This window comes from Cebidichthys violaceus, unplaced genomic scaffold (genome assembly GCF_023349555.1).
Source record: "Cebidichthys violaceus isolate CVI_PGR_0920_01 unplaced genomic scaffold, fCebVio1.0.p SCAF_5, whole genome shotgun sequence".
In the NCBI taxonomy this organism is placed as follows: domain Eukaryota; kingdom Metazoa; phylum Chordata; class Actinopteri; order Perciformes; family Stichaeidae; genus Cebidichthys; species Cebidichthys violaceus.
In genome coordinates, this window is record NW_027176705.1 from 6183746 (window position 1) to 6208182 (window position 24437).

A 24437-nucleotide genomic window follows, 5' to 3' on the forward strand; every position below is an offset into this window, starting at 1 on the left:
CCAGAACACAGACCCCTCATTATTTTTTAGATACTTTAGTGTGTGTGTGTGTGTGTGTGTGTGTGTGTGTGTGTGTGTGTGTGTGTGTGTGTGTGTGTGTGTGTGTGTGTGTGTGTGTGAGTTTGTGCTTGCATGCGTGCCTGAGTATTACATAAGACAGCTGTTCATGTGGTAAAAATCAAATCATTCCCATGACTGAGTCAAGTGGAACCGAGGGCCTCTCGGACTCATCCTCCATGCACATGTCACTGTCTCTCTCTCTCCATCCCCATATGTGTATATTTCCTTCTGTCTCTGTTGGTTTTTTTTTCTTCTCCTTCTGCCTCTAAACTACTCTCTTCTTCTGCTTTGCTGCACTTTTCTTTTATACTTTATCTCACTCACTGGTTCTCTCTACCTGTCACCCCTTTGCTTTATCATGAATAAAATACTAAAACAGAAAAATAAAATCTAACTCTAATCATTTGTCAGTAAGGTACAAGTACACATTAGTTTTAGTTGATAGTTGTGACAGTCACTTTTCCTCCATAGTGACCTGGTGCTGGTGATCTCAGAGAAAAAAACAACATACTGTTTCTTAAACCTTTGACTTGTCTGTTGACAAGTAACATTAACGTGCAATTGGGGTCGTGTTTGTATCCACCTGATGAAAGTGCAATATTCACTCTCTTTCACTCTGGTTTTGGTCTCCACCAAGTCCTGGGGGATATATTTGACTCTTTATCTGTTAAATGCTCCACTATGTTCACTAGTCTCCAACTGCCTCTGCCTGCAGTTTGGTGCTGAGCAGGTAGTGAACAGTGGATTTTAAGACCTTTTTCGCTCAAAACAGCTGCCTGATGGCTGTAAACGACGCTATGGGAGCAGTGAGAGGGAACTAAAACCATCAAATTTGCAGGTCAGGCAGCTAAACAATGATCTGAAACTCATTACAAAGCTTAGTAAAGCTGAGGGGAGCTGCAGATTCAGGTTATTATTCTCTGTAGTTCCACCCTTACAAGCAACCCCTTTCATATTATCATTTGATACATTATTGTATCATTGTTATCATAGAAACATTGATTATAGCTGTTTATGGGATGTGCTAACAAAAATAAAAGTATTGAATATTACCAACATTATCCTACAAGTACTGTTCAGTGGTGAACTTACATTTCACCACTGAATTTGGGTGAAGCTAACACTGTTTTGTTTTTCTGATGGACTTTAACTAACCCACACTGACCTGAAGGTTTACCCTTTGGCTCATGAATAATGAAATCAAATACCAGTGGAGCAAAGACTGTACTGTTATGCAGCCCAGCATTCCCACCCATGTTCTGAAACACAACTCCTGTCCCTTGCTATTTCAGAGCTGACTGACAACAATTCCTCACAGTACACACTGCGCAGAGTTAAGAGTGTTAATATTTAATCACACCGACCAGGAGGTGCAGAAATGGATGCATTATTGATTGGTAAGTGGTGCATGTTTTGTGCATTCTGTATGTAGAACAAGGATTAGATCTGTTTATTTGTATTTATCAGTAAAGATGGTGATGACTCAATTATTATGGGGTGGTGTCGATGAGGAATGATTTGGTTTTCTAATCACATTGGCCTCACAGGATTTTTTTACTTGTAAGTTGTTTTTATATCCTCACTTTCATCTTTATTATAATCTTCTCAAAGCTATGAGAGAGGGATGGACTCGTTGGTCCATGTGATGTTGGGTTTTCTATGATGTGGTTTTGCGTTGTTGAAAATTTAAAATTCAATCAACTTTAAGTCATATAAAATATATTGGATGGATTGCCATGGGATTTTCTACAGACATCCATTGTCCCCAGAGAATTAATCCTTATGACTTCGGTGATCCCTCTCAGAAATAACTTACTGATCCCATAACTTTTTCCTCTAGCGCCATAATCACGTCAACTAATCAGTTTGTTCAGTATTTTAGTTTATGACCAAATACCAGTGAAGAAGACAGTGTGCGGGTGATTTTTGTATATCCTGTTTAAGCTGTAAAAAAAAACTTTAATCCAAGTTTAAATCCAACCACCTTTTCCAAAATCAGGTGCATATTTTCATAGACTCAGTTTATCTAAGTATATCCTATGACGTTCATTTTCAGTTGACTTTAATTTAGTGGTGGCCTTGTATTGGGTTTTAGAAATGTTTGCGATATATTCTGATCCCTCTTGTATGACATCAAGATATCAGAATGACCTACAATATAGTAGAGACAAAGGATAGAACTAGTGCAGATGATAAAGGTGAAGAGAGATAAGGAAATGAGTAGTGTGAGGAGAGGACTGAGGATGAAGGAAAATCTTGATTCTGAAGACTATTTGCAGGTAACCGTGTACTATTTCTTATTAATAATATACATTATTATATAATATAAATCATATTGATACTATAATATTATTTCTCTTATATTGTGGTGCAGTTACCCTCTAACAGTGTAGAGGCCAGAAAAGAAAGATGTCTGTTTTCCACCTTTGTCTTCTGTTCAGGGCATAATAAAGACCTTAACAACCATGAGCGAATTACTGCAATGTCTTGTAATGTTCTCTCTCCAGTAATTATGTAGTCTGTTGTGGGCTAAAATTTGCTGAGATTTCAGATTGACTAAAGCACCCCCAGTATCACAATGCTTTTGAGTAATATTAAATATTGTATAAACAGATCATTGATAACGTTTACAGCATGTGTTTTGTCGATTCAGTCAAAATCCAGTAAAGTTCATCCAGTGGCTTTCATTGTATTTAAAGTTGACAGGGCTAAGAACATTAATACATATTCTACATAAAAACAAAGTTTTGGTGGGGTTTTTTTGTCCTATACTTGTAGAGAGTTATTGCTTGGATAACTCTGTCAGCCTTCGACCAGCAGCAGGAGCTTTCTCAGGCTTTTCCTGTTGCGTAACATAAGCACGAAAATAACCTGCCAAGATGACAGGTAGGCTGATAAAAATTTCATAAACGGTATCTGATATAAAGTTATTTTTAGAAAATGGTTGATTTAGCTCTGAAACATCATTCCCATGCTTCCATAAAATCCAGTCAAGCACACAAACACACCCACAACACTTATAAAGTCCAAGCATAAACAACAACAGCAGCAGCATGCGTCTAAGTGTGTAAACATGCATTGCAGTTGAATTCCCAAACACAGGTGAGTGAAATCCCCACTCCCCTGAAATCCCCACTTCTTTTTCTTTGATTCACTGACTCTCATTGTCACCTCTGTCTATTCATAAAAAATGTATAAACACTGCAAAGTTTAGTTTTTTATCTTATGTTTCACTAGTTTCTGTATTGTTGATTTTATTCCTCTTTCTTTGTTTTTTATATTTGTTGCATTTATAGCACTGGTTTTGAAAAATGATATTTAAATAACATGTAACTTCATGTTTATCACATGTTGAACAGTTCATATGTGATAAATTGACATGTTAACATGGCATAGGCACATGGGATTTTCAGATATTTCACATATAGCACATTTACATATAGGTACAAGTGGTTTTTCAGCATTACGCGTGAAACTTGTATTTCAATTCAGAATCTTTTTTTTTTTTTAAGGCATTATGTCGCTCTGTCCCTCCCTCTCTCCTTCCTTCACTCGTTTCTCTCTCCTCCTGCTGTTGAGGGCACTGCATGAAAGAAAGAGACCAGGAAGGCAGAGGCAGCGATTTTGCATTTACAACTATGTGTGTGAGTGTGACTGTGCGTGAGTGTGTCAGTGAGAGAGAGAGAGAAAGGGATGCAGACATTTGGCAGAGAGAGGAGAGAGGGATTTGGCCGACTTGTCGGGGTCTTTCATGTCACATTTCAGCCCTCAGGAACTGACCTCTGTCTCCCTGTCTGGAAAATAACTGGGAAAAACTAAAATGGAATATCAGAAAACTCAACTCTGCAAAACAGTTGGAGCAACATCTCTCCTGCTTCCAGAGAAAGAAGAACTGAGGAATGATGACTGAATTTTTTTATTTGTATCAACGAAAGAAAGTGAATCGGAGAGGAGGGCTTTTGTACGTGGGCCTATCTGACAACTGGGGTAGGACACACCAGATTTATTCATATAATTATACTGTTGGTGTTTTTTTCTTCTTTGAGGGAAAGGCAAAGAGCCGAGAGAAGATAATAGGAGAGGAGAGAAAAGGGGAGGAGGGAGCAGAGAGAAGAGGAGTACAGAGCAGAGAGAGGAGAGGACCAGAGCAGAGAGGAGGAAAGAGAGGGGAAGAAGAGGTGAGGAGAGGAGAGGATGGACTACAGATGGGATCTTGCCCTTAATGAAATGTAAGTTTGCATGTGCATGAGGTGAGAATTGCACATGTTGATGCTGCTGCTGCTGCTGCTTATGTTATTGTCTTTGTCGATGATGTCAAGGGTAATATGTTGTAGGGAGTCTTAAGATTACTTTCTTTTCCTCCACACATGATCTCCCTCTGGACAATCTTTACTGTCTCCTGCCCTAGTTCTCTCTCTCTCTCTCTCTCTCTCTCTCTCTCTCTCTCTCTCTCTCTCTCCTCTTATTTCATATACTAATTCTATATAATACAAGCCATGTTAGATAGTAACGGTGCAGCTGCAGAGGGAAAGGCCAGTGTCACATTGCATTAGCATTACGCACACACAGAGGGAGAAATACGCCTAAAGTGTGACGAGCGCACGTGGACTGTGTGTGTGTGTGTGTGTGTGTGTGTGTGTGTGTGTGTGTGTGTGCGTGCGTGCGTGCATGCATGCGTGCATGTGTGTGTGTACAGTGAGAGCTCAGCTGGAACAGGTTTAAGAACCATACAGTCCTCTTACCCACATGGAGAAAACAAAGAGCTATTGTGCCACATAAGAATTTTGCCAGACTGCACAGAGAGGAAAAGTGACGAGGAAGATCAGAATCTATAAAAATAGGTGAAAAGGAAAAGTATCTTGCACTTCTTTCTTGTTACTGTCTGAACTGCCCCGATGTAATAAACATGATGCATTCAGTAGTTTATACCATGTTTTAAAGAATGGCATTGATACACTAAATAGAAGCTTGGCTCTGTCCAAAGGAAACAAAAATCTGCCCACTAACTCCTTTAAAGCCCAATAATGAACTTGTTATTCACTCAGTGTCATAGGTACACCTAGCTAGAACTAATGCAGTCTAATGAAAACTACAAACTACATCCTCTGAAATTACCATAAAATTGAATCACTATCTCTCTAAAACACTTAAAAACCAAACATTAAAACCTGGGAAAAAAAAGATTAATTGCAGGACTGTTATATTAGACTGCATTTAGCTTTGTGTTTACTGTACAGACACAAAAGTTGTATCCATCTTCCTATAACTATTTCATCATAAATACTAGATTTATTTTGCAAAAAAAATAAATATTCCCATGCGTATTGTCATATTATAAAAGTAAACAGCTCCTGTTGTCTAGACTGTTGAACAGAGCAGCTGTAATGAGCTGGCTGCAAGCCAAGTTTCTCATACTAATGTCTTTACGTAACAGTGATGTTAAGCTGCCTGATAGCACGAGTTTTCACTACACTTACCTGTTGGGGCACAGATTTTTCTTCTGTTCATGTGTTCTCTGCTCCTACTTGTTTGTTTCAGTTATGTTTTTCATTTTTGTTTTAAACAAAACGTGTTTCATGAAATGCTTAATGAAAAAGCATGCTGATAATATACCAAATCATGAATTACTTGTGATGGCATGATATGCTTTCTGCTGAAACAAACAGTCACCTAAATTGACAGATACAAAAGATAGAAGAAGAGAGTAAGAACAGGAGCGAGAGGGGCAGTCACGTCCTGCAGCATTTACACATAACATCACAAAATGGCCCTGACAGTCAGTGGATTTAGAATTGCTCGGAGCTTGTTGTGTGTTTGGTTGTGTTATGTTTCACTGCAATGTCATGCAATCTGTTGTCGTATTGTTGCATTGCTTTTAGACTGTTTTGTTAGTTTTGTAAAATAATTATAGGCCCGAGGTCTGTTTTTATGCAAATGAGCATGTGGGGATGAGACATAATATATTTTGAGTGTTCTACAGCGTGATCTCAGTTTTCACTAACAGGTCAAGAGTACTGCACCTTCTGTTTCAGAGTTTTTACAGCAGAAAACATCTTCAAAAATTAGGTCAGTTTGATATTCTCTGAGAGCATCATCCATTTTTCATTTGTTTGAGTTTAAACTTTTGCCATGTCTTTACAGCCTTGCAGCATGAGAGTAGGTTTTGGCTTCTTTAAAGTTCTGCTCAGTTTTAGACTTTTAGACTAGTCAGGTACATTTACAGTTGTTGTCATGAAGTCTGGTCTGTCTTCATTGAGTGATTAGGCCCATTTGCAATCATTGATCAAATGTTTAATGTGCTCTCATCAATGAGAGCATATTTGCATGTGATGATGTGTTTAAAGCTGTCACCTGGGGAAATCACAATGTGTTTATGATATTAAAAAAAGGCTCTACAAAAAGAGAAAAACAATGTCTGTGTCCTTTTAACCCTGCTGCACTCTGTGTTTGACAGACATAACAGGATTAATGCTCACATCTATAGAGCTTAATTTAATTTGGGAGAGGAGATACAAAAGATTGTGACAAAAACAGTGCAAAATGTTAGTGAATAATTTGAGTCTTGCCAAGGGGCTTCACAGATATTCTGAGTAATTATAGTGTCATGCTTTAAGCACGGTTCACAGATTTAAAATGTCACTCATATGTGCAAATATTGCATAACTCTAGTGTTGAACTTTTGCAGATAACGATAATAAAAGGGATTTAGGATAAAGACTTTCATTTATCATTAAATGCTTAACAGGGATTGTAAATGTTTGCATGATTTGAGTGTCAGTGAACCCAATACGTGGTGATGAAAAAAACACTCTTATCTAACTCAAGACTGTAACTACAATGAGTGTTGCTCATTTGCATTATCCACTGTAAGAGGAGGGAGCCTTTAATTGCTGAACAAGCTGATGTCAGGTTTTGAGCAGTATAACTCAATCAATCACACCACATTAAGCAAAGTCAACTTCAAACACCTTGTCAAAGTTTGCATGTTTCTATAATCTGTGAGTAGCTCAAGCAAAGACAGATTTTAACCTCAGATATAGAGATGTGCAACAACAAAGCATTATTAACAAATAAAATGCAAATTTGAGAGAAATGTCATAGTTTTATGTAACCGAATATGCCTTTCCTTTTTTTTTTTTGTTAATCATCTTGTGACTCCTCAAATTTATTGTGTGAATGTAGATGTTTCTGTTATCATCACTGTATAGATGGCAGCTGACCATTGAGCCAAACTCCTCAAAACAAGATTTATTTGAAATATTGAAACTCTTGTAAAGAGTTAAGCATAAGGCAACGCTCATGGAAGCGCTTCATAAGATAAAAACATGATCAGATAGACTGTGGAGCTCTCAATTTAGACAGATCAGGTTATAAAGAAGTTAAGAAAGACAAGCAGACACTGTGGAGTCTCCTCTCTTTCCTTGCGCGTCTTGTTTCCCTTCCAATCCTCCTCTCCTGTCAGAGGATGAAGGATCTTCCAGGATCCTCTCCAGGACTTCAGCTCTGTTGCTCTGTACTTCCCCTGTGACATCTCTCCTGATCTCTCTCCACCATCAGAGAGCCTGGACCTGTGGAACTAAAGATACATTTTGTATCAGAGCCATCAATAACTAACACACACTAAAGGTGTTATTCGGAGTGTGTATGGGGGAGTTCCAGTCTGGGTGTGGGGCTACACGTGTCGAGACACAACTATTTATATAAGAACTATTTGTCTCTATCTCTACTCTACATTTAATAACCTAGCTGTTGCAGACTAGTGTTTGCAGTAAATGGTGCGGTATGTGGCACCGGCTGATACTCTAAACCTAGTCCCTGAAACATGCACATAACACGTCGAGGCTGGACAAGACAGATAAAATATGTATCTTGATATTTTAAGTTTGAGTGATGTCGTTACGAATTGTGTTGAAGCCCTTTTCATACAGATGGAATCCCCCAAAGGAAAACTTTTACAGATACTGAGCATTAAGACCTTTGAAAGTGAGTAAATAATAAAACCCTTAAACAGTGTGTTGCTAGTCAGAAAGACTTTGCTTAGTCCATGACACCAGTTTGTCTGTGACAGCAACATCACATCCGTGATGTGCCTCTGTCTGAGTGTGTTTATGTCCACCAGCAAGGTCAGCTTCATCTTGATCCTATTATATTTACAACGTACAAAGAGAAAGTTGGCTGATGGCTGTTTGTTGACACCGGTTCTCAGAGGCAGACTGGTCACCAACTATTTTATCTTTACTTGAGTCATTTCTAACTATTTATCAAAAGTAAATGATTTGCATGTGAAGGCACTTCTGATACGACATAGTGTATAATGATATAGCCATACCTGTATAGCCCTAGCACAAGTCTAAATGTTAACATCCTACAGCATAAGAACTACATAGTGAGTGTCGCAGGAGAAAAAGGTCTACAACTAGATTTTAGATTGGATTAGAACAATAAAATGAACAGTAAACATATACAGCACATTAAATAAAAAGTTTCAATAACTTAACATATGTAATGACCTTAATGTTTATATACATAAATTATCATCTTAATATTGAAATCAAATCTTAGGAAAATTGTCCAAGAATAATACTATGTGTATACTTCTTTTAACGGCACAGTATATGTGCATTCCAATACCCATACTACCATATGGGATGCCAGAAAATTATTTAGTATGTCCCCAATACATAGCATAATAAATGCAGAATGCCAAAACATACCGGGATGTCATTCTGCATCCAGACCCATTTTGAAGTTTGTACATACTTTGTATGGGAAGCTGCAGTATGTACTAAAAGTAAAAAGTATGTGATTTGGACCACAGTGGTCGTGTACACAGTCCATAGGAGGAGTCAATGCATGCTAGATACGCCAATCTAGAAAAAGTGTTGCAAAATGCTCTCTTGTAAGTCCGACAGCAATCTTTATCGTGAGTCTGTTTGTTTTTTTACTGTTCTTTATGAAAAAAACTTTACAGATAATTTTGCAATCACTAATAACAATCTCTATTTTCCTCTGCATAGATTGCTATTTGTGTGTTTATCATCGTATTTGTTATACTGATACCATAAAACCTCTGACTGCTTCATAGATGAGTATTTGTGTTTGTGTGTAAATACCTACTTTATTACTTTTTGTGTGTGAGCGATCTTAAATTTCAATATTGCCATCTGACTGAGGGGGAAAAGCCCCTTAGTTTATTGGTGGCTTTTTCTCCTAAACCCTGCAGGCAAACAGCTCAGGCATGTTTATAACGAGGGGGAAAGTGAGAAACGATGTATAGATTAAGGTATAAGGTGTTCAAGTTTCCAAAGTACTATAATTATACTATAATTACCTCATCTTCTCTTGACAGAAGACAAGTTTCAGTTCTGGATAGTTGTAATTCTGAGTGTGTATGGTTCTAGTTCTAGTCTGGGTGTTGGGCTCTGCATGTATCTATTATTGATTCAACTTAAGGCGGGATCATTTGTAGACAAAATGTGTCCCTCGCTCTCTTTTTGTTCTTGTTTCTAACCCTCTATCATTTCTTACTTCTGTCCTCTCTCCTCCACCCATCAAACCTATGATCTAGGGGAGTCTCCAAGCATGAGCTCCACTGACCTCTGCAGGACATTACAATAAGCTCAACTTGCTGTGAAATCATGAGCGCTCCCACATCAGGAACCCCAAATATGGAGGTGAATGTGGTCTCCCAGGAGATGGCATTGCTTAGCAACATACTGGCAGCTTACACCTTCATTGCAGGTAGGTCCAATCAGCCACATTGCCATGACTGTGTGTGATCCCACTGTAGTCACCATGAGAGCTAAGAAACAAACTAACAAAAACAGCCACGAAGCAGATAGAAAACAGGTGAGCAAGCTCAGGTGAGGAGATCAGGAGGTGATGATTACTCAACAGGGGAGACTAGTGGACAGGTGAGAGATGACAGTCTGAAACAACATGGATATAAGAGCAGAGAAAAGTTTTGATGGTTTTTTTTCTTCTTTTTCTCTTAGACCAGCCCGAGAGGACAGCCTTGGTGTTTCTGGGCGGTGTCTGTGTTGGCCTTCTTGTCACACTCTGCGCCATCGTCTTCCAGATACACTGTCGGACAGACTGTCACTATGGCAACAGTAAGCACCCTCACCACCGCCACAGGAACAGGCATCCTCAGCGTCGCCATCACAGCTGTCCCCTCCATCAGCCCATTGACAGTAATCCAGACAACACTGCTGTTGTTGCCTCTGGAGGGACCGGGCCTGCTGGGGACAGCGAATCAGAGGACTGGGATGACACGTCTGACCTGTCATCACGGAGACGCAGACGCTTTGAGAGAGCTCTGCTGCACGCCACCATGTTCACATCAGCTGAGGGTACCTCTCACACAGACACACACATATATGGTACATATAAAGAGACATGTCTCATATCAAGACCAGTAATTCCAAGCATTAAAACCTGTCTTTTTCCGAGATGATGGCCCCAGTTAATCTAGATGATCCACACATTCTTGAAAAATGTTTGACACCACGATATTACATGACTAATGCACTCAATGAATGACTAATGCAGTAATAGAAACTATACAAGTACCCAACTACTATACATAAGTACACTTTTAAGGTACTTGTACTTTACTTGAGTATTTCCATTTTATACTACTTTATGCTTCTACATCTCTACATTTTAATCTTGTACTTGTCTGCCACCATATTTAATTGACCGATACAGTTATTTTGAACATCAAGATTTGATAGCACCACCTCGACCAGCTGAACATCCAAATGCTGCTTACACAGTAACAAATATGTAATAATTATCATCTCATATTAATTCTCAGACAGGTACCATTCAGCTGCCTTAAGACGTTTACTTGTAATTCAGTATATTTATCAAATGAAATATCTTAATTGTTCTTCCACTCTATGTGCAATCAGGGTCCACATAGAGTGTTTGGACTGCATATATTTTAGAGATAGTTGATTATGTCCTCAGGTGTTGTACTGATCTTTTGTCCAAAATGGATTAGAAAACAGAAGACAAATAGAGACGAACATTGCAGAACAGTTAAAACTGTGACGTGAGGAAAATAAAACATTTTAAAATTTCTGCGTGAAAATGTTTTATACAGGTAAAAGATTAATTTGACTCATTGGGAAAGGAAGTTTTAAAGAATGAGTTTTCATTTCAATGTTTGTAATTTTTCCTTATAATGTGTCAATGTATATTTATACATACTCACTCACAGACTGTGTATCTCACTGCTGTCACGCATGCTCATATCTTAAAATAGAAAGTCTTCTCAACAATGATGTTAAATTTGATGGCTGTGTGAATGGATAGTTAATGGACGTGCTTTACTCCCGTCTGTGTGTGTGTGTGTGTGTGTGTGTGTGTGTGTGTGTGTGTGTGTGTGTGTCGTCAGAGCTGGACCGGGCACAGAGGCTGGAGGAGCGGGAACGGATTCTCCGAGAGATCTGGATGAACGGACAACCAGACATCAGTACAGTCACTCAAAGTCTCAACAGATATTACTGACGGCAGATAAACAGGCAGATAGTCAGAGGGACAAGAATATAGACAGGTGAGCAGACGGATAAAAGGTGAAAAGTAAACAAATGAAAAAAAGGATGCAATGAACATAAATCATCAGATCGGGAGCGCTGTCTGCACTTCACCAAAGAGACTCTTACAGATCAAACTATTAGTGACAGCACTGCCAGAAGCAGTCCCCTCCATTATGTAAACAACAAGGAAATCAAATGAGTTGTGATGGTTCAGTCCTCCGATACAGGATGACACTAAGTGTTTGGAAGAAGAATGTCCTTGTGCACCGAAAAACGAACAAGTAAGCCTAAAGACACAGTGGACCTTCAGAGCACACACTGCAATGTGCAACTGCTGTTGATGACAATTGCACAAGGGATTTTATAACTTTTCAAATTTTTAACAGCTGCTTTTGAGAAACATGAACAGAAAAGGATGAAGCTGCAATGCTGCAGCTGTTAGTGAGTGTGTGAGTCTCAACATTGGTGATAATATGATGTTGCACTTTTCTCAGCTCACCCTTTTTTTTGAGTGTGAATTGGAACCTAAATGAAAGGTGCGCAATAAAGAATTCAGAGCATTTCTATTGCCTCTACACGGCTCTCAACATGACGACAGCTGATCTGGCGGTTAGCGGCTTGAGGTGCTAACAGTGAAAAGGTGAAACATTCATCTAGACATACTCCACTATAACTTTACATTGCAAATAGTTGTTTGCTGCTATAGTAATGCTCTGAATTTTGAGGTTAGCACCTTTAAAGACAATGGAAGATACAGAGAATGAAATGGTGAGAGACGTTGCTCAATGCCAAGATACATTTACAAATACTGGTGCTTTTACTGCTGTATTTCTGCATCCCCAGATGAAGAGAATAGTTATAGGAAGGACACTAAACAGCTGTGGTGTTTGATAAAATATGCAAGGTATAACCTGAAAAGTCTGGTAGTTGCATCTGTTTGCCGAAGGGTTATCAGGTACAGGTGTTGTTGCACAAGAACAGCAGGTCATCATGTCTGAGAGGGTCATGCTGCCTCTCTTTCTTTGGCTTATGTGATAAGGGTCTGAAAAAAAGTATAAACTTTCATTCCAGGAAATTATGGAAGCAGTTTTCTGTACATATTATTGAGTAAAGTCCCGTATTAAAATGAACTATTGTGGCTCACATTTCTTCAACAGTTTTTAAATGTCTTTGGGAATGTTGTACATGTGTGTCATCTGCTGTTAGGAGATATTATGGACTGTGGTGGGAGCCCAGAAGAGACGATATGTCCAGGGAATGATCTTTTTGACAGCATTGAAATTAATATTAAATCTTACTAATCATGACCTGAGCAAATAACAAGGTGTGTAGTGAAGGTCAGAGGTGTACAATATCAACACAATGCAGATGCCCTTACCAACCAGTCACAGTTATAGTGCTCACTTTTCCACACACGAACAGGACCATTTGTGTTGGTTGGACACAAGGCCAGCCATGTCTGGGGTAATGGACAAAGAGCCCTGTTAACTATCATTTTTATTTTGTGAGAATTATTGGAGTCAGACTCCCCCTGGTGTTCATAATGTGCCCCTCCACCCACAGCTCAGTATTTTAATAGAGCTTGAAAAGTCAAATGGTAAATCCCAAATGGAAAAGAGCATAGTCAAAAAAATAAACATTTCAATCAGATAATTAGAATTAAAATGAATCAATGAATAAGAGAATACAAAATAAAAGCAATAATGTCAAGTCATACTAATAATCATCATATGCACCGCCATTATCCACATTGTTGTCAGTAACTATTCCTCATCAAGAATAAGTGAAAGATCAGCACTGTTGATTTATTTTTTAATCTATGAACTCCCATATTTCCTTTCAAAAATGTGTTTGGTCACTTTAATCTTCAGGGTTTTACATAGTTCAACACAGTTATGCAGAGTGCAGAATACATGTTCCTCCTGCCCTATTATGTTAACAAGGTGACATGTCCACTAAATAAAATGAAAGTGTTGGGATTGTAGACAAATTGATTTAGATTCATGAAAAAGCAATGATTTATCCAATATGGAGATACATTTTTGGTCCTAAATTGAGTTTAAAGTCTCTCAAGTTCATACTTGTGAGCATCTTAATAAAAAATATTTCCTATTACTTTAATTAAGTGAGTTAAGTCGTATTTTGGCCCATTCTGTTCTCCTACATAGGTACAAGGCGTGGCTAAAACTATATAGCCCAGAATATCTATGATTACTGTAATAAGACACTAAATACAAACCACACTGTGGCGTGAGCCATAAGTAGGTGTACGTATGACCAAGCTGATAATACTGAATTAATTTAAACAATATTGGCCAAACGTCTCCCAGGTGCTTGTCTGGCTCTGTCCTCTCTCCATTACCAGTGCTATCTCTTTAACGGGACGGGCGGTGACGTTGGGACACGCAGCGGAGAGAACAGGCTGCTGCAGCCGGACCGACTCCCGACCGGGACCAGAACCGGCCTTCAACCGACTGACACGCTGTTATCACCGTAAATCTGAGAGTTCAGGTTCTCAATCCGCTATGAGAGACTACTCAGCGACTCCGAGCCACGGAGGCGCCTGCATGCCGTGCTGCCAAGTTTGCGTCTTCGCCTTTACCGCATTTCTCATCGTTGCAGAGAGGACGGCACGTGAGTCTTACCTGGGACACACACACACACACACACACACACACACACACACACACACACACACACACGTACACGCCCTGCGCACAATTAATTAGACCGAGTGCAGCATAGTTTACAGTGTGCTGGTTGATTGTAATTTAGTGGCATGTGCCCACGCGCAACCCTGTTGTGTTTATTTGACTTTATTGGCGTGCGCGTGCATGTGTGTGCGTGCCTTTTTGACCACAGTGTAAGGATGTATAGTGTGAGGGCTACACCGGAGAGAGATGCTCGCATATTGTGGATGAGATAACGAATTTAGGATGTCATGTTGTACTATTTACTGTAAAACTCAGACTAGAATAATCCAACATACAAAGTTGGACGTTTGTTTTCACTTTAGAGGCCCGTCTCTTGTTGACATTAATAATGGAGCCAGAGTCTGCAGTCAGCACCAGTGCGCCTCTCTCCTATTTTTATACGCTGCATGGTATGACATCCCAGCCTATGCAGCAAAACTGCAGACTCACGGCAGAGTTTCCAGGGTTAAACGGCGGTGTCATTTCAGCTTCTAGATCTCTCCTCAATAAAAACAAAGCGGGGCCATGTTGTCATATTTCAGCGCCCTTTTTTTTGGAGGTGCATGAATGGACGAGGGGCTGGGCGTACCCCATGATGGGGCCTAGTCTGCCCGGACAGCCCGCCTGTTTGGCATCGAAAACGGTTCAGATTACAGTGGCTGTCAGAGCTGCAGAGCTCAGCCAGGCCAGTGTGATGTGGAGAGGAGTCTGTATGTGGGAAGAAGAGGGGATCAGATTGAGCACTTTCTTATAAATACACCTTTGATGGGTTACAGATTAGAGGTCATATATAAATGGGTGGACACTCAAAATACAAAAAGCTCTATGATCTGACAGACAGATTAAATGTTGTTTTGCTGCTGTAAACACTTGCTATGCTAAGCACTGCAACAAAAGCAGCATTATACTTATATTACTAAGTGTAAATAATAAGTTACTATAATACAGTAAGAGATGAGATAAGAGATTATAATTACCATCTGTTTTATGGTCCTGCAATTATGTGTGCAGGTGAGGTATGTCCAAATATGCACTTTGTGATTTACCTGTGTGTTCCCAGCCTTATCAGTTAATCTAAGCATTTCTTTGTGTTTTTGGACTGAGTATACATGTGTTTTTCCTCCCCTCTCTCCCCAGTGATCTATTGCTTTGTGTACTATCTGTGGGTGGGTCACAATTACTGCTATGCCCATCTTGCTGGCTTCACTGCGCTGTTCCTGCTGCCAGGTGAGATAACAACAACAACAACAACAGCATGCCAATCTATGTTTACAACAGAAATATTACAGAGACAGATAGAATAACAAAAGATGTTATATTCTGCTTACCAATGTTATGTCATTGATTGTGAACGTAGAAGTAATAGATCAGACAGTGTTGCATAGTGAATGGAAGGTTGGTAATAGATAGATGGATGGATGGTTGGATGAATTGATGACAGATAGATATTTTATTTACATTTGTTTCATTCTATGTTTCAAAGGTTGGGGTCCTCAGTGGCTCAGTTATCTGTGGTACCTGTCAGATGGACGCATCCGCAGGAAGTCTCTCACCTGGACACACATACTGCACCTGGGTATCTTCAAAAGGTGGCCCAACCTTGTGCATGTGCATCTGTGTGTGCGTGTGTGTGTGTGTGTGTGTGTGTGTGTGTGTGTGTGTGTGTGTGTGTGTGTGTGTGTGTGTAAATGAACAATAATGCCAGTTCTAACTTGAAAACTCATTGAACAAGGACAGTTTAAAATGATAGTCAAACAATTTGAACATTTGTCTATGTTTGATTATGATGGTTATACTGATGTGTATGTGAGCATTTCTTTTTTCTATCTGTTTCTTTCACCCTTAACCATCTCTGGCCTCCACAGGCTGTGGGAGTGTATGTGTCTGCCAGACGAGGATGTGTACTGTGAGATCATGCAGCAGGCTGATGCATCTGCCTTACGTCTGTTTGAGGCCTTGGTGGTCACCCTCCCTCAGACGCTGCTGCAGACCTATGTGCTCATCTGCACTGATATAGGAATCAAATCTCCAGGTATGGAGACTCTGAATAGGAGATGTAGAAAGCATGTGTGCAAGGGTGATAAGGTCTAAAGTAGCATGTATAATTTTGTGTGTATGGCTAGTGAAAGTATGTACAGTGTGTGTTTCTATATTTTCATTTAAGTGACACTCAAACAGATGCAGACAACTCCATGAGAGACCTGCATAACCTAATGATAACAAAATACATTTAAAGCAGATATAATTCATATTTCTAAAATAACAAAGTGAACGTGATGAACGTACAGAGAATACAGTTTGTAGAAAGTTTCAGCAAATTGTTCACTCTTATTGCTTGAATAGTGTCCCTTGGTGGTCCTCACACACCAGATAAAGTTAACGACGAGCTGATGAACATAATGCCAGATATTTCCCTCAGGAGTGAGACTAAAACAGAGCTGAAACAGAATGAGTATTGCACTTACATTTGTCAGGTGACCAGAAACATGGCTCCTAATGAATGCTAATATTAGGGATGCATGAAATGGACAAAATCAAATAACACAATATTTTAGTGTTACACGTTTGCCATAACAACTTTATAGGCGATAATTAGTCAGATGTTTTGTTTTCAGATTGTTCTGTTGCCTGTAAGTGGCCAAAAAGTAGTTCAGTTCAATTTCTCTACCATTTATGTCCAGTGTTTGTATGCAGCAGACCTTCATCTGATGTACAGTATAGCATTACAATAAATCAAAGTACTCACATTTCTTCTCCTCACCACCTTCTTCCTCCCTCCCCTGCCTTCCAGCCTCAGTGTGTTTTGTGGTGTGTTTGTTATCTCTGGCCTGGGCCTTGGTCCTCTACGCCAGAGCCTGTTCACTCATCAGACCAGGACACATACAAATGACCCCCGCTGCCATTCTCTGTCGACTTCTGTGGAGGGTGGGCATATTTACACAACCTTCCAACAGCCAATATGCACATACACACTCAATGTAACAGTCTCAAGTTAATGGGTGGCATATTTATATGAACATGTTTGGCTTTGTTTGTATGACAGGCATATTTTCTCTGTCTGCAGGTCAGTATGTTGGGATCTCGATTTGCTGTTCTCATGCTTTTCACACGTATCTTCAAACAGTGGATCCTGGGAGTCATTGGTAAGTCTGGTAGTGCCTAGTCTTCATCCCCAAACTCATATTTTTTTTAACCTGACAAACATTTAATATTCTGCTGGGGAAGGATGTGAGTGGTGTGTTTTTTTTCCAGCAAAAGACATTTAACTATTGTTGGGTGAATCTTGGCGAGGACACCCTGTTGTGGTTCACCTCATCACTGTCTGTAACAGTGTGTTTATATATTGATAGTTGAATATTGTATTGGTTGTGTGTGTACGTGTGTGTGTGTGTGTGTGTGTGTGTGTGTGTGTGTGTGTGTGTGTGTGTGTGTGTGTGTGTGTGTGTGTGTCAGGTGTGCACTGGCTGGGTACAACTTTCTGGATGGTGTCACAGCAGACCGACATCATACGTTCAACTAGTCGATGGAGACTCTTCAACTTTGTTCTGGGAGCCATTCACATCTTCTTTTTCCTCAATGTGAAGTATGGTCAATCCAGATACCGAATGGCTGGGTTCTACCTGGTATGTGTGTGTGTTTGTGGTCTGTTCACGCAACATTTAAGAATTTAAAAGAAAACATTTTGGAAAAAACAACAAATTATGATTTGATATAAATACAGTCTATCCTTTGAATTTTATTTGCGAAAAATCCCAATCTGCAAATTCATTTTATTTTAGAAAATGTAAATTTGAGAAACTATGTCACTACTAGTCACATTACAGCCATGAGTTAATTCATGAGCATGTCCAAGCGCTGAAAACATGTATATTGCATGAAAGTGTTCACCAAATGGCTTATCTGAGATGCTGATAATGCACCAGTTGAATCTGAGTAGTCTCAAACACATTAGTTGAAAAACAGTAAGATAAGCTGAATAAAAAACTGCAAAAATGAAAAGTTAAATGTGATGTGGAATAATGTAACCACCTTCCTCTGTTTCTGTTCATTCCTCTTCAGGCCATGTTCTTAGAGAACGCTTTTCTTCTTCTGGCCTCCTCATGGTTGTTTACAATGGTGTCCTGGGACACTGTGGGAATCCCAGCTGCAGTCTTCTCTAGCTTCCTCATTGGTGAGACACACAACTATTCTGTATGACAAGAGTCGACAGACATGCTAGCAGCTCTGTGAGGCTGTACACAGCTGGACTTTGAGCTAAAGGCTAATGTGGGCTTGCTAACATGCTCACACTGATGATGATAACATGCTGTATGGTTGGTAATGTATTTAAGAAACATTTGTTGCTATGTTTGTTGAAATTCTTTTTACATCCTGACAAAAAATATAAACTAATCCGGTATCTGTGGCTGTAACAGTACTGTAATAAGCTAAATAGTTAAAAACTGTTCTTTTCTTTTGAGTTCTAATAACTTGTACACACTCATGCACACCTCCATTAAAAGTCGTCCCTGTTTTTCTATTTACTTGTCCCTCTCTCTCTCTAGGAGTGATAGCGTTGGTGCTGTACTATCGTTTCCTCCACCCTAAGTCCTTTGAGATTTTCCAGAGTATTCGCCACAGGGGGATAAGTGGTGCCTGCACAGAGCGTGGATCTACACTGTCATTGGAGGAGAAAGTTACACCCACTTTCCATCGCCATGCTACACTGTCCGGTTTGTTAAAGATCTGTCTCTCTATCTATCTATCTGTCTATCTGTCTGTCTTTCTGTTCATCATAAAGACTATGGTTGTTAATTGTATCAGGAGGTGGGACCCTCATGGATCTCCCCATCCAATGGGAGGGATGGAAACATCACCACTGGCTGCTGATTCGCTTGGCCATGAAGACGGGGGATGTAACAAACATCTGGTCGGCGTATGGCGAAGGGGGACTGGCCGGACTGATGGGTCTGTCTGAAGAAGTTCACTCCCCTGATGAACCTCATGTTGCTCGGGTTTGTTGCATTCTTTTTGTTGAATGTCCTGCTTAGAAGAGCTATTGGTTTTAGTGGTGAGACTTCCTTCAACTTGATCTTTTAAAAAAAAAGTAGTGGTTGCATTACTATTAGTTTCAGAGGAGAGATTGAATGTATACTTGCTAAACCTGTCTTTCCTTGCATGCAGCCTAAAGTGTGATGTTATTATATATATTTAAAAGGGTTTCTCATTCTTATTTGTGCTGTGATTTGTCAGGGTCCACTTATTCAGCCACAGGTTCCCCAGATCTTACTACCTGATCCTCAACCAGCTCCACCACAGATGACCCAGGCTCCACAGGCAAGATCTTTATATGAACTAAGTCTACAGTAGATGTATACTTGAAGCCACTATGTGTAGGATTTAAAAATGGAGACAGATGAGCTAAAAGCAACACATAGACTGCACATATTTTCACAGCGTTTGGCACATTTTTCGACAGACAAAAACTTTTTGCCATTAGACGCTAATATGATTACTTAAGTTTTAGTTTGTCTGTCTGCCGTCTGAGGCTCAGCTGTCTGTCTCGTCCCCAGGAGAGAGAGGTGGTCCAGCCACCAAAGCCAGCTCCCTCCACTGTCGTAGCCAGACCAGTTAGAAAAGCTCCACCCACAACAATCCAGGATATGAGAACTTTTCCAGAGATCATTCCGGTCCAGGAGATCATTTTTGAAGAGAGCGCAGAAGAAGTGTCCAGCGCCCCACCATCAGAAAAAGGTTGGATTCCTGATAAACACTGAACCCGGCTGGTGCTCACACTCAAAACTCAGCAACACTAGCATTCATTTAAAGAATATAAGTGCAATATTCACTCTCTTACATAAATGCTCCACTATGTTCACCATCTAGTCTTTAACTGCATATGTTGATATATTCAATCTTTGCTAAAGGAAACTAAGTGTAGATTATTGGTAAGCATTCTAGCCAATGTATTGTTTGCCCTTGAATGTTATAATACAAATCCTTTGTAGTCATAGTACCTCAAGGATGGTATTACCTATAGGAGATGTGTTCTGTTTTAAACACACTTTACCTTTTCATTTCATTTTCAAAGGTGATGATGATTTTCAGAGTGCTGCTTACGGCTCACCAACACTTTCATCTCCACTGCAACCAGACAGCCTCCCCCACATCGATAGCAACGCTGTGTCCCTGACCGAAGCCTCGTCCTCCGTATGTTCCTTGGACATCAAGACTCCCGCCTGGTCACCTGAACGGCGTTCCCCTCTTGTCATTGGTTCCCCGGAGAAAAAACCCTCACTCCCTGGAGAGTCCAGCACTACACTTTACTTCAGCGCGGATGCACATTCTCCCTCCAGTGGGAGCTATCTTGGCTGGGGCTCCGAGTTGTCGCCTATCTCCACCTACAGAAGTCCCTACCGGATCAGAGAGGCTCGTTTTATCACATCCACCCCACGCCTGGAGCCTCGAGCTAGGTCAGAAAGTCCTGGTCCGTCCCCTATTGTCATCATCCCTGCCACTCCTGGTACAACACCAGGCCCCACTCCAGGTGGGACCCCTGGTGCGTCAACCTCTGCTGCTTCTACGCCTGGAGCTTCAACACCTGGTGCGTCCACCTCCGTTGCTTCAACTCCTGGTGCTTCCACTCCTGGTGCTTCTACTCCTGGTGCTACCACACCCGGTACTCCAATCATTCCACTCACTCCAGTCATCTCCCACGCTCGGAAACAGATGGTCCAGTTTGTTGACAGCAGAGAGAGGATGGTATAAGGAGGATGGGGGGTAAAGGGGAAGAACAACTGGGTGGCCAGTGATGTCTTTTTTAGTTTAGCGGTTAAGGATTTATGTGAATCAATGTATTAACTAATTTGGGGAAGGCTTGGTGGGGAGATAATGGGCCCTTTTAGCTCAGTTGAATTAGTCATGGAAGGATACTTAGGATGGATATTTTAGTTTTTCCCTGACATGCAGATACAAGGGTTAAATTTGTTAAATAAGTTAAGAAGCATAGGTAGCACACTCGCCAACCACTGCAGGGGCATTGGATCAATCCTTAATAATTTCTGACCTTGCTGTTCATTCTTATCAACACATTTAGCAGTGTGTATAGTAAGAAAGTCACAGATGGGTCACCAGAGGAGTTAGAAGTGACAAACGTGTACGTAAAGTACCAGGGTCGATCAGTCTAAATTGGGGGACGGGGGGGATTTTTTCAGTTCTTTAAAACTGTTTGATTAAAAAAAACTCTATACATTATAGATTCATATTTACAGACAATTGCATCTTGGTTACTCATCTAAAGAAAACACAGTTACAAATTCACAGGTGCTAATGAATCTGGGGCATCACTTCCATTTGTTCAGATTAACCCTTACAAAACTAACCACAGAAACCCTATTGGAATCATGAGCTGTGATTAAATCACAAAGCGTTAACAATCATGTGAATCAAGGTGAAGAATTGTCAAAATCAACCAGGTAATTAAACCAGTTTACAAACACCTAACACACTCTCTTCTAACACACGTTTTTTTTTTACATTGGTGAGTCTGATACAATGAAACCAATGATTTGTTATGAAATATATAAATACTGAAGACTTAATGCAAATACAAGCATGCATTGATGTTACTAGGCTTGCAAAAGTGTATTATTCTTTTTTTTTTACAAAACCTTTAGATAAGGTTGAACATTGCCTCCAGTTGTCACATTGCATTACATTATATACATTACTGACACATACAAAGAAACAGCTCCTATTTACAATCTGTAAAATAGACAAATCTGTTAGTTGATCTCTATTTTCAAGAAACTATCACATAAGCAAATGACAAAAAGCAAAGGTTAGAGGATTATCATTTTATAAATTATATGCTCTGCTTTCCTTTGATAATTGTAACTGCAGTAATGTCAGTGGGCACTTTACAGAAGAAAAGGTGCAGTTAAAGTAGCATGATAATCTGTAGAGTACACTATAACATGAGAATATATCAAGAAAGATCAGAAAATGTTTCTATTGTTACAAGCATTTCATTTCATTTGTCTAATTTTAAAACTTGTTTTGTCTATTTTAATGATCAGATATAAATTATAGCTATGACCTGCAGAAATGCTTTACATCTCTAAATAAGTAACAATGTTTCTATAATTTTAGACGATTACCCCATTTGGCCCTTTCCAAGAAATTGCATATAAGGGACTAAATTAAACGGGTAATTTTAGTGACGCAGAAAAGAAAAAGAAAAAAATTAAATACAGCAAACAGAGAAATTGCGCAGGACATAACTGAGTGTTCTTGTCTCAGAGAGGAGGTAACTTTGAACACCTCTGAAAATCTTATTTAGTTTCTAAATTTGTGTCTTCCCAAAAGTGATTGTTAAATTTGGCATTCTTGTCTGCTACTCTAATAATTAGCATTAGCATTATTTTGGATTGTTGGCGTTCGTTTACTCACGTTGGTTTTATTGAAGAGCGCACAATCTAATTTGGACATAGTCTTATATGAATATTTAATAACGTTAAATGTCTTTGGTATTCTCTTGTAAAACCTGCCATACAAATATGCTTCGTCCTTCCGCCTATTCTTTAGTTGAACCTCCTACCTCAGCAAAACTGAAAATCCAAGTGACAAAACTAATTTTATTATCTTCTTATGTCTCAGTGAGAACATGTAATTGCTTACTGTATGACTGAAAACTCTTTTGGGAAATCATAATAGAAATGTTACATAAAGGTACGTCCTGGGTATAATATGCTGCTATGAGTTTAGTCAATGCCAGTATTATGAAATATTATTAATATTATTTATTTCATCATGTGAAATCTGATTGTCATCATAGAATTAACTATACCAGTCGTCCACGTGTATTTGTCTATGCTATGTTATTTTACTTTCTTTCTAAAGAAATATACTTATAAAGTCAGGTCTATATCTGAAACGTCCAGTTAAATGTTTAGTGATAAAACACGTGCAGCTTTTTGAGAATATAAATCGGGGTTTATGTAACAAAATACAGAGAAAAACATGCTCCATCAAACTGTGTCAAACTGTTATCCACATACCTGCTGACAGATAAAGTCAAGAGTCACTGCATGTTACTCGTTCATCCAGAGAATTGTATCTATTCCTTCAGAGAAAGAAAACTCACTGTAACTACTCACACACATTACAATAGTAAACACACATGCTAGAATGTATGTGAATGCAAAACCAATAAGCCAGCTAATGAAATGTATATTAGTGCACTGATTAGAAAATATCTACGCACACGCTTTAGACTGCAAACGATGCCTTGGCTTGATCATCATGAATCAGCGCTTTGCTTTGTAGAGAGACAGTTTCAGCTGCCATGCTTGTCTTAATAGGTGTGTGTTGCTTTACATTAGAACAATATGCTTTGCTTTGTGTACCTGATAATCTTCACTTGTGTTTCAAATTTGTCTCATTTGTTTGTTTTTTATTCATTTCCTTTTCTTTATCTGGTCACATTTACTGTTATGAAATGTGTGAACAGCTACGGTGCAGTAGTCAAGGTTTTGTGCGGAAGTTTCACATGTGGAATTGTTTAGAGAGATTTCACTGAGTTTTCATTGAGAGACAGAAATTAGTTTGCTGATCGAGTGTAACGTCACTTAGTCAAAACGGCCTCCATTTATCAACATGCATCACCTTGTCTCTGCAAGGATTTCCACAGAGCAACTGTGGCTGGTGATAGTGAGTCAATTACTGTGCTATTGATGTGACAAAATAAAATCATTACTCATGATCAAAGATCAGAGCGCTGTGTTGTGTTGTATTGATCATCCTTATTAATTTACAGTCAGTGATCTTTTAACATTGTTGTGAGCTTTAGACAAATGGAAATGCATAATAACTGTAAACGATACAGTAATAAATACTTTGTAAATTGAGTACAATAGCTAGTTCTCCATTGAAATGAACATAATGTTTACATTATCACAGGACTGGGTGGGGGTTCTGGGGCTTATTATCAATTTGAATATTAAATAGCTAGCATATTACATTATATATTATATTATTAATGGTAATATTGAAGGTCTTAACATTGAAACATGATCATGTAATAAAGCAGAAATCACCTTAATGCTATTATTATTATTATCATAGTTGATATTGTGCTTTAATTCAATCAATCCAATAC

General features: G+C 39.3%; 2 protein-coding genes across 3 annotated transcripts; both read left to right on the forward strand.

Moving 5' to 3' along the window:
* The first annotated feature begins 794 nt into the window (after positions 1 to 794).
* eva1a (eva-1 homolog A (C. elegans)) lies at positions 795 to 12712 on the forward strand. Of its 2 annotated transcripts, XM_068730769.1 has the most exons (5): positions 795 to 898; positions 1353 to 1457; positions 9629 to 9801; positions 10056 to 10412; positions 11465 to 12712. In XM_068730769.1, exons 3-5 carry the CDS (start codon positions 9699 to 9701, stop codon positions 11575 to 11577), a joined length of 573 nt encoding a protein of 190 aa, XP_068586870.1. In that variant the 5' UTR covers positions 795 to 898; positions 1353 to 1457; positions 9629 to 9698; the 3' UTR covers positions 11578 to 12712. The 2 variants fall into 2 exon arrangements, with proteins under 2 accessions (XP_068586870.1, XP_068586871.1); XM_068730770.1 differs by lacking the exons at positions 795 to 898; positions 1353 to 1457 and having other exon boundaries at positions 9750 to 9801; positions 10056 to 10214; positions 10290 to 10412.
* Positions 12713 to 14027: 1315 nt separating this feature from the next.
* xkr5b (XK related 5b) lies at positions 14028 to 24051 on the forward strand. The gene is made up of 13 exons (XM_068731037.1): positions 14028 to 14240; positions 15437 to 15526; positions 15783 to 15888; positions 16165 to 16331; positions 17091 to 17224; positions 17364 to 17442; positions 17753 to 17922; positions 18359 to 18470; positions 18844 to 19011; positions 19103 to 19293; positions 19532 to 19615; positions 19852 to 20032; positions 20370 to 24051. The coding sequence occupies exons 1-13, from the start codon at positions 14132 to 14134 to the stop codon at positions 21044 to 21046; spliced, it is 2268 nt and encodes a 755-aa protein (XP_068587138.1). The 5' UTR covers positions 14028 to 14131; the 3' UTR covers positions 21047 to 24051.
* Positions 24052 to 24437: the final 386 nt, after the last annotated feature.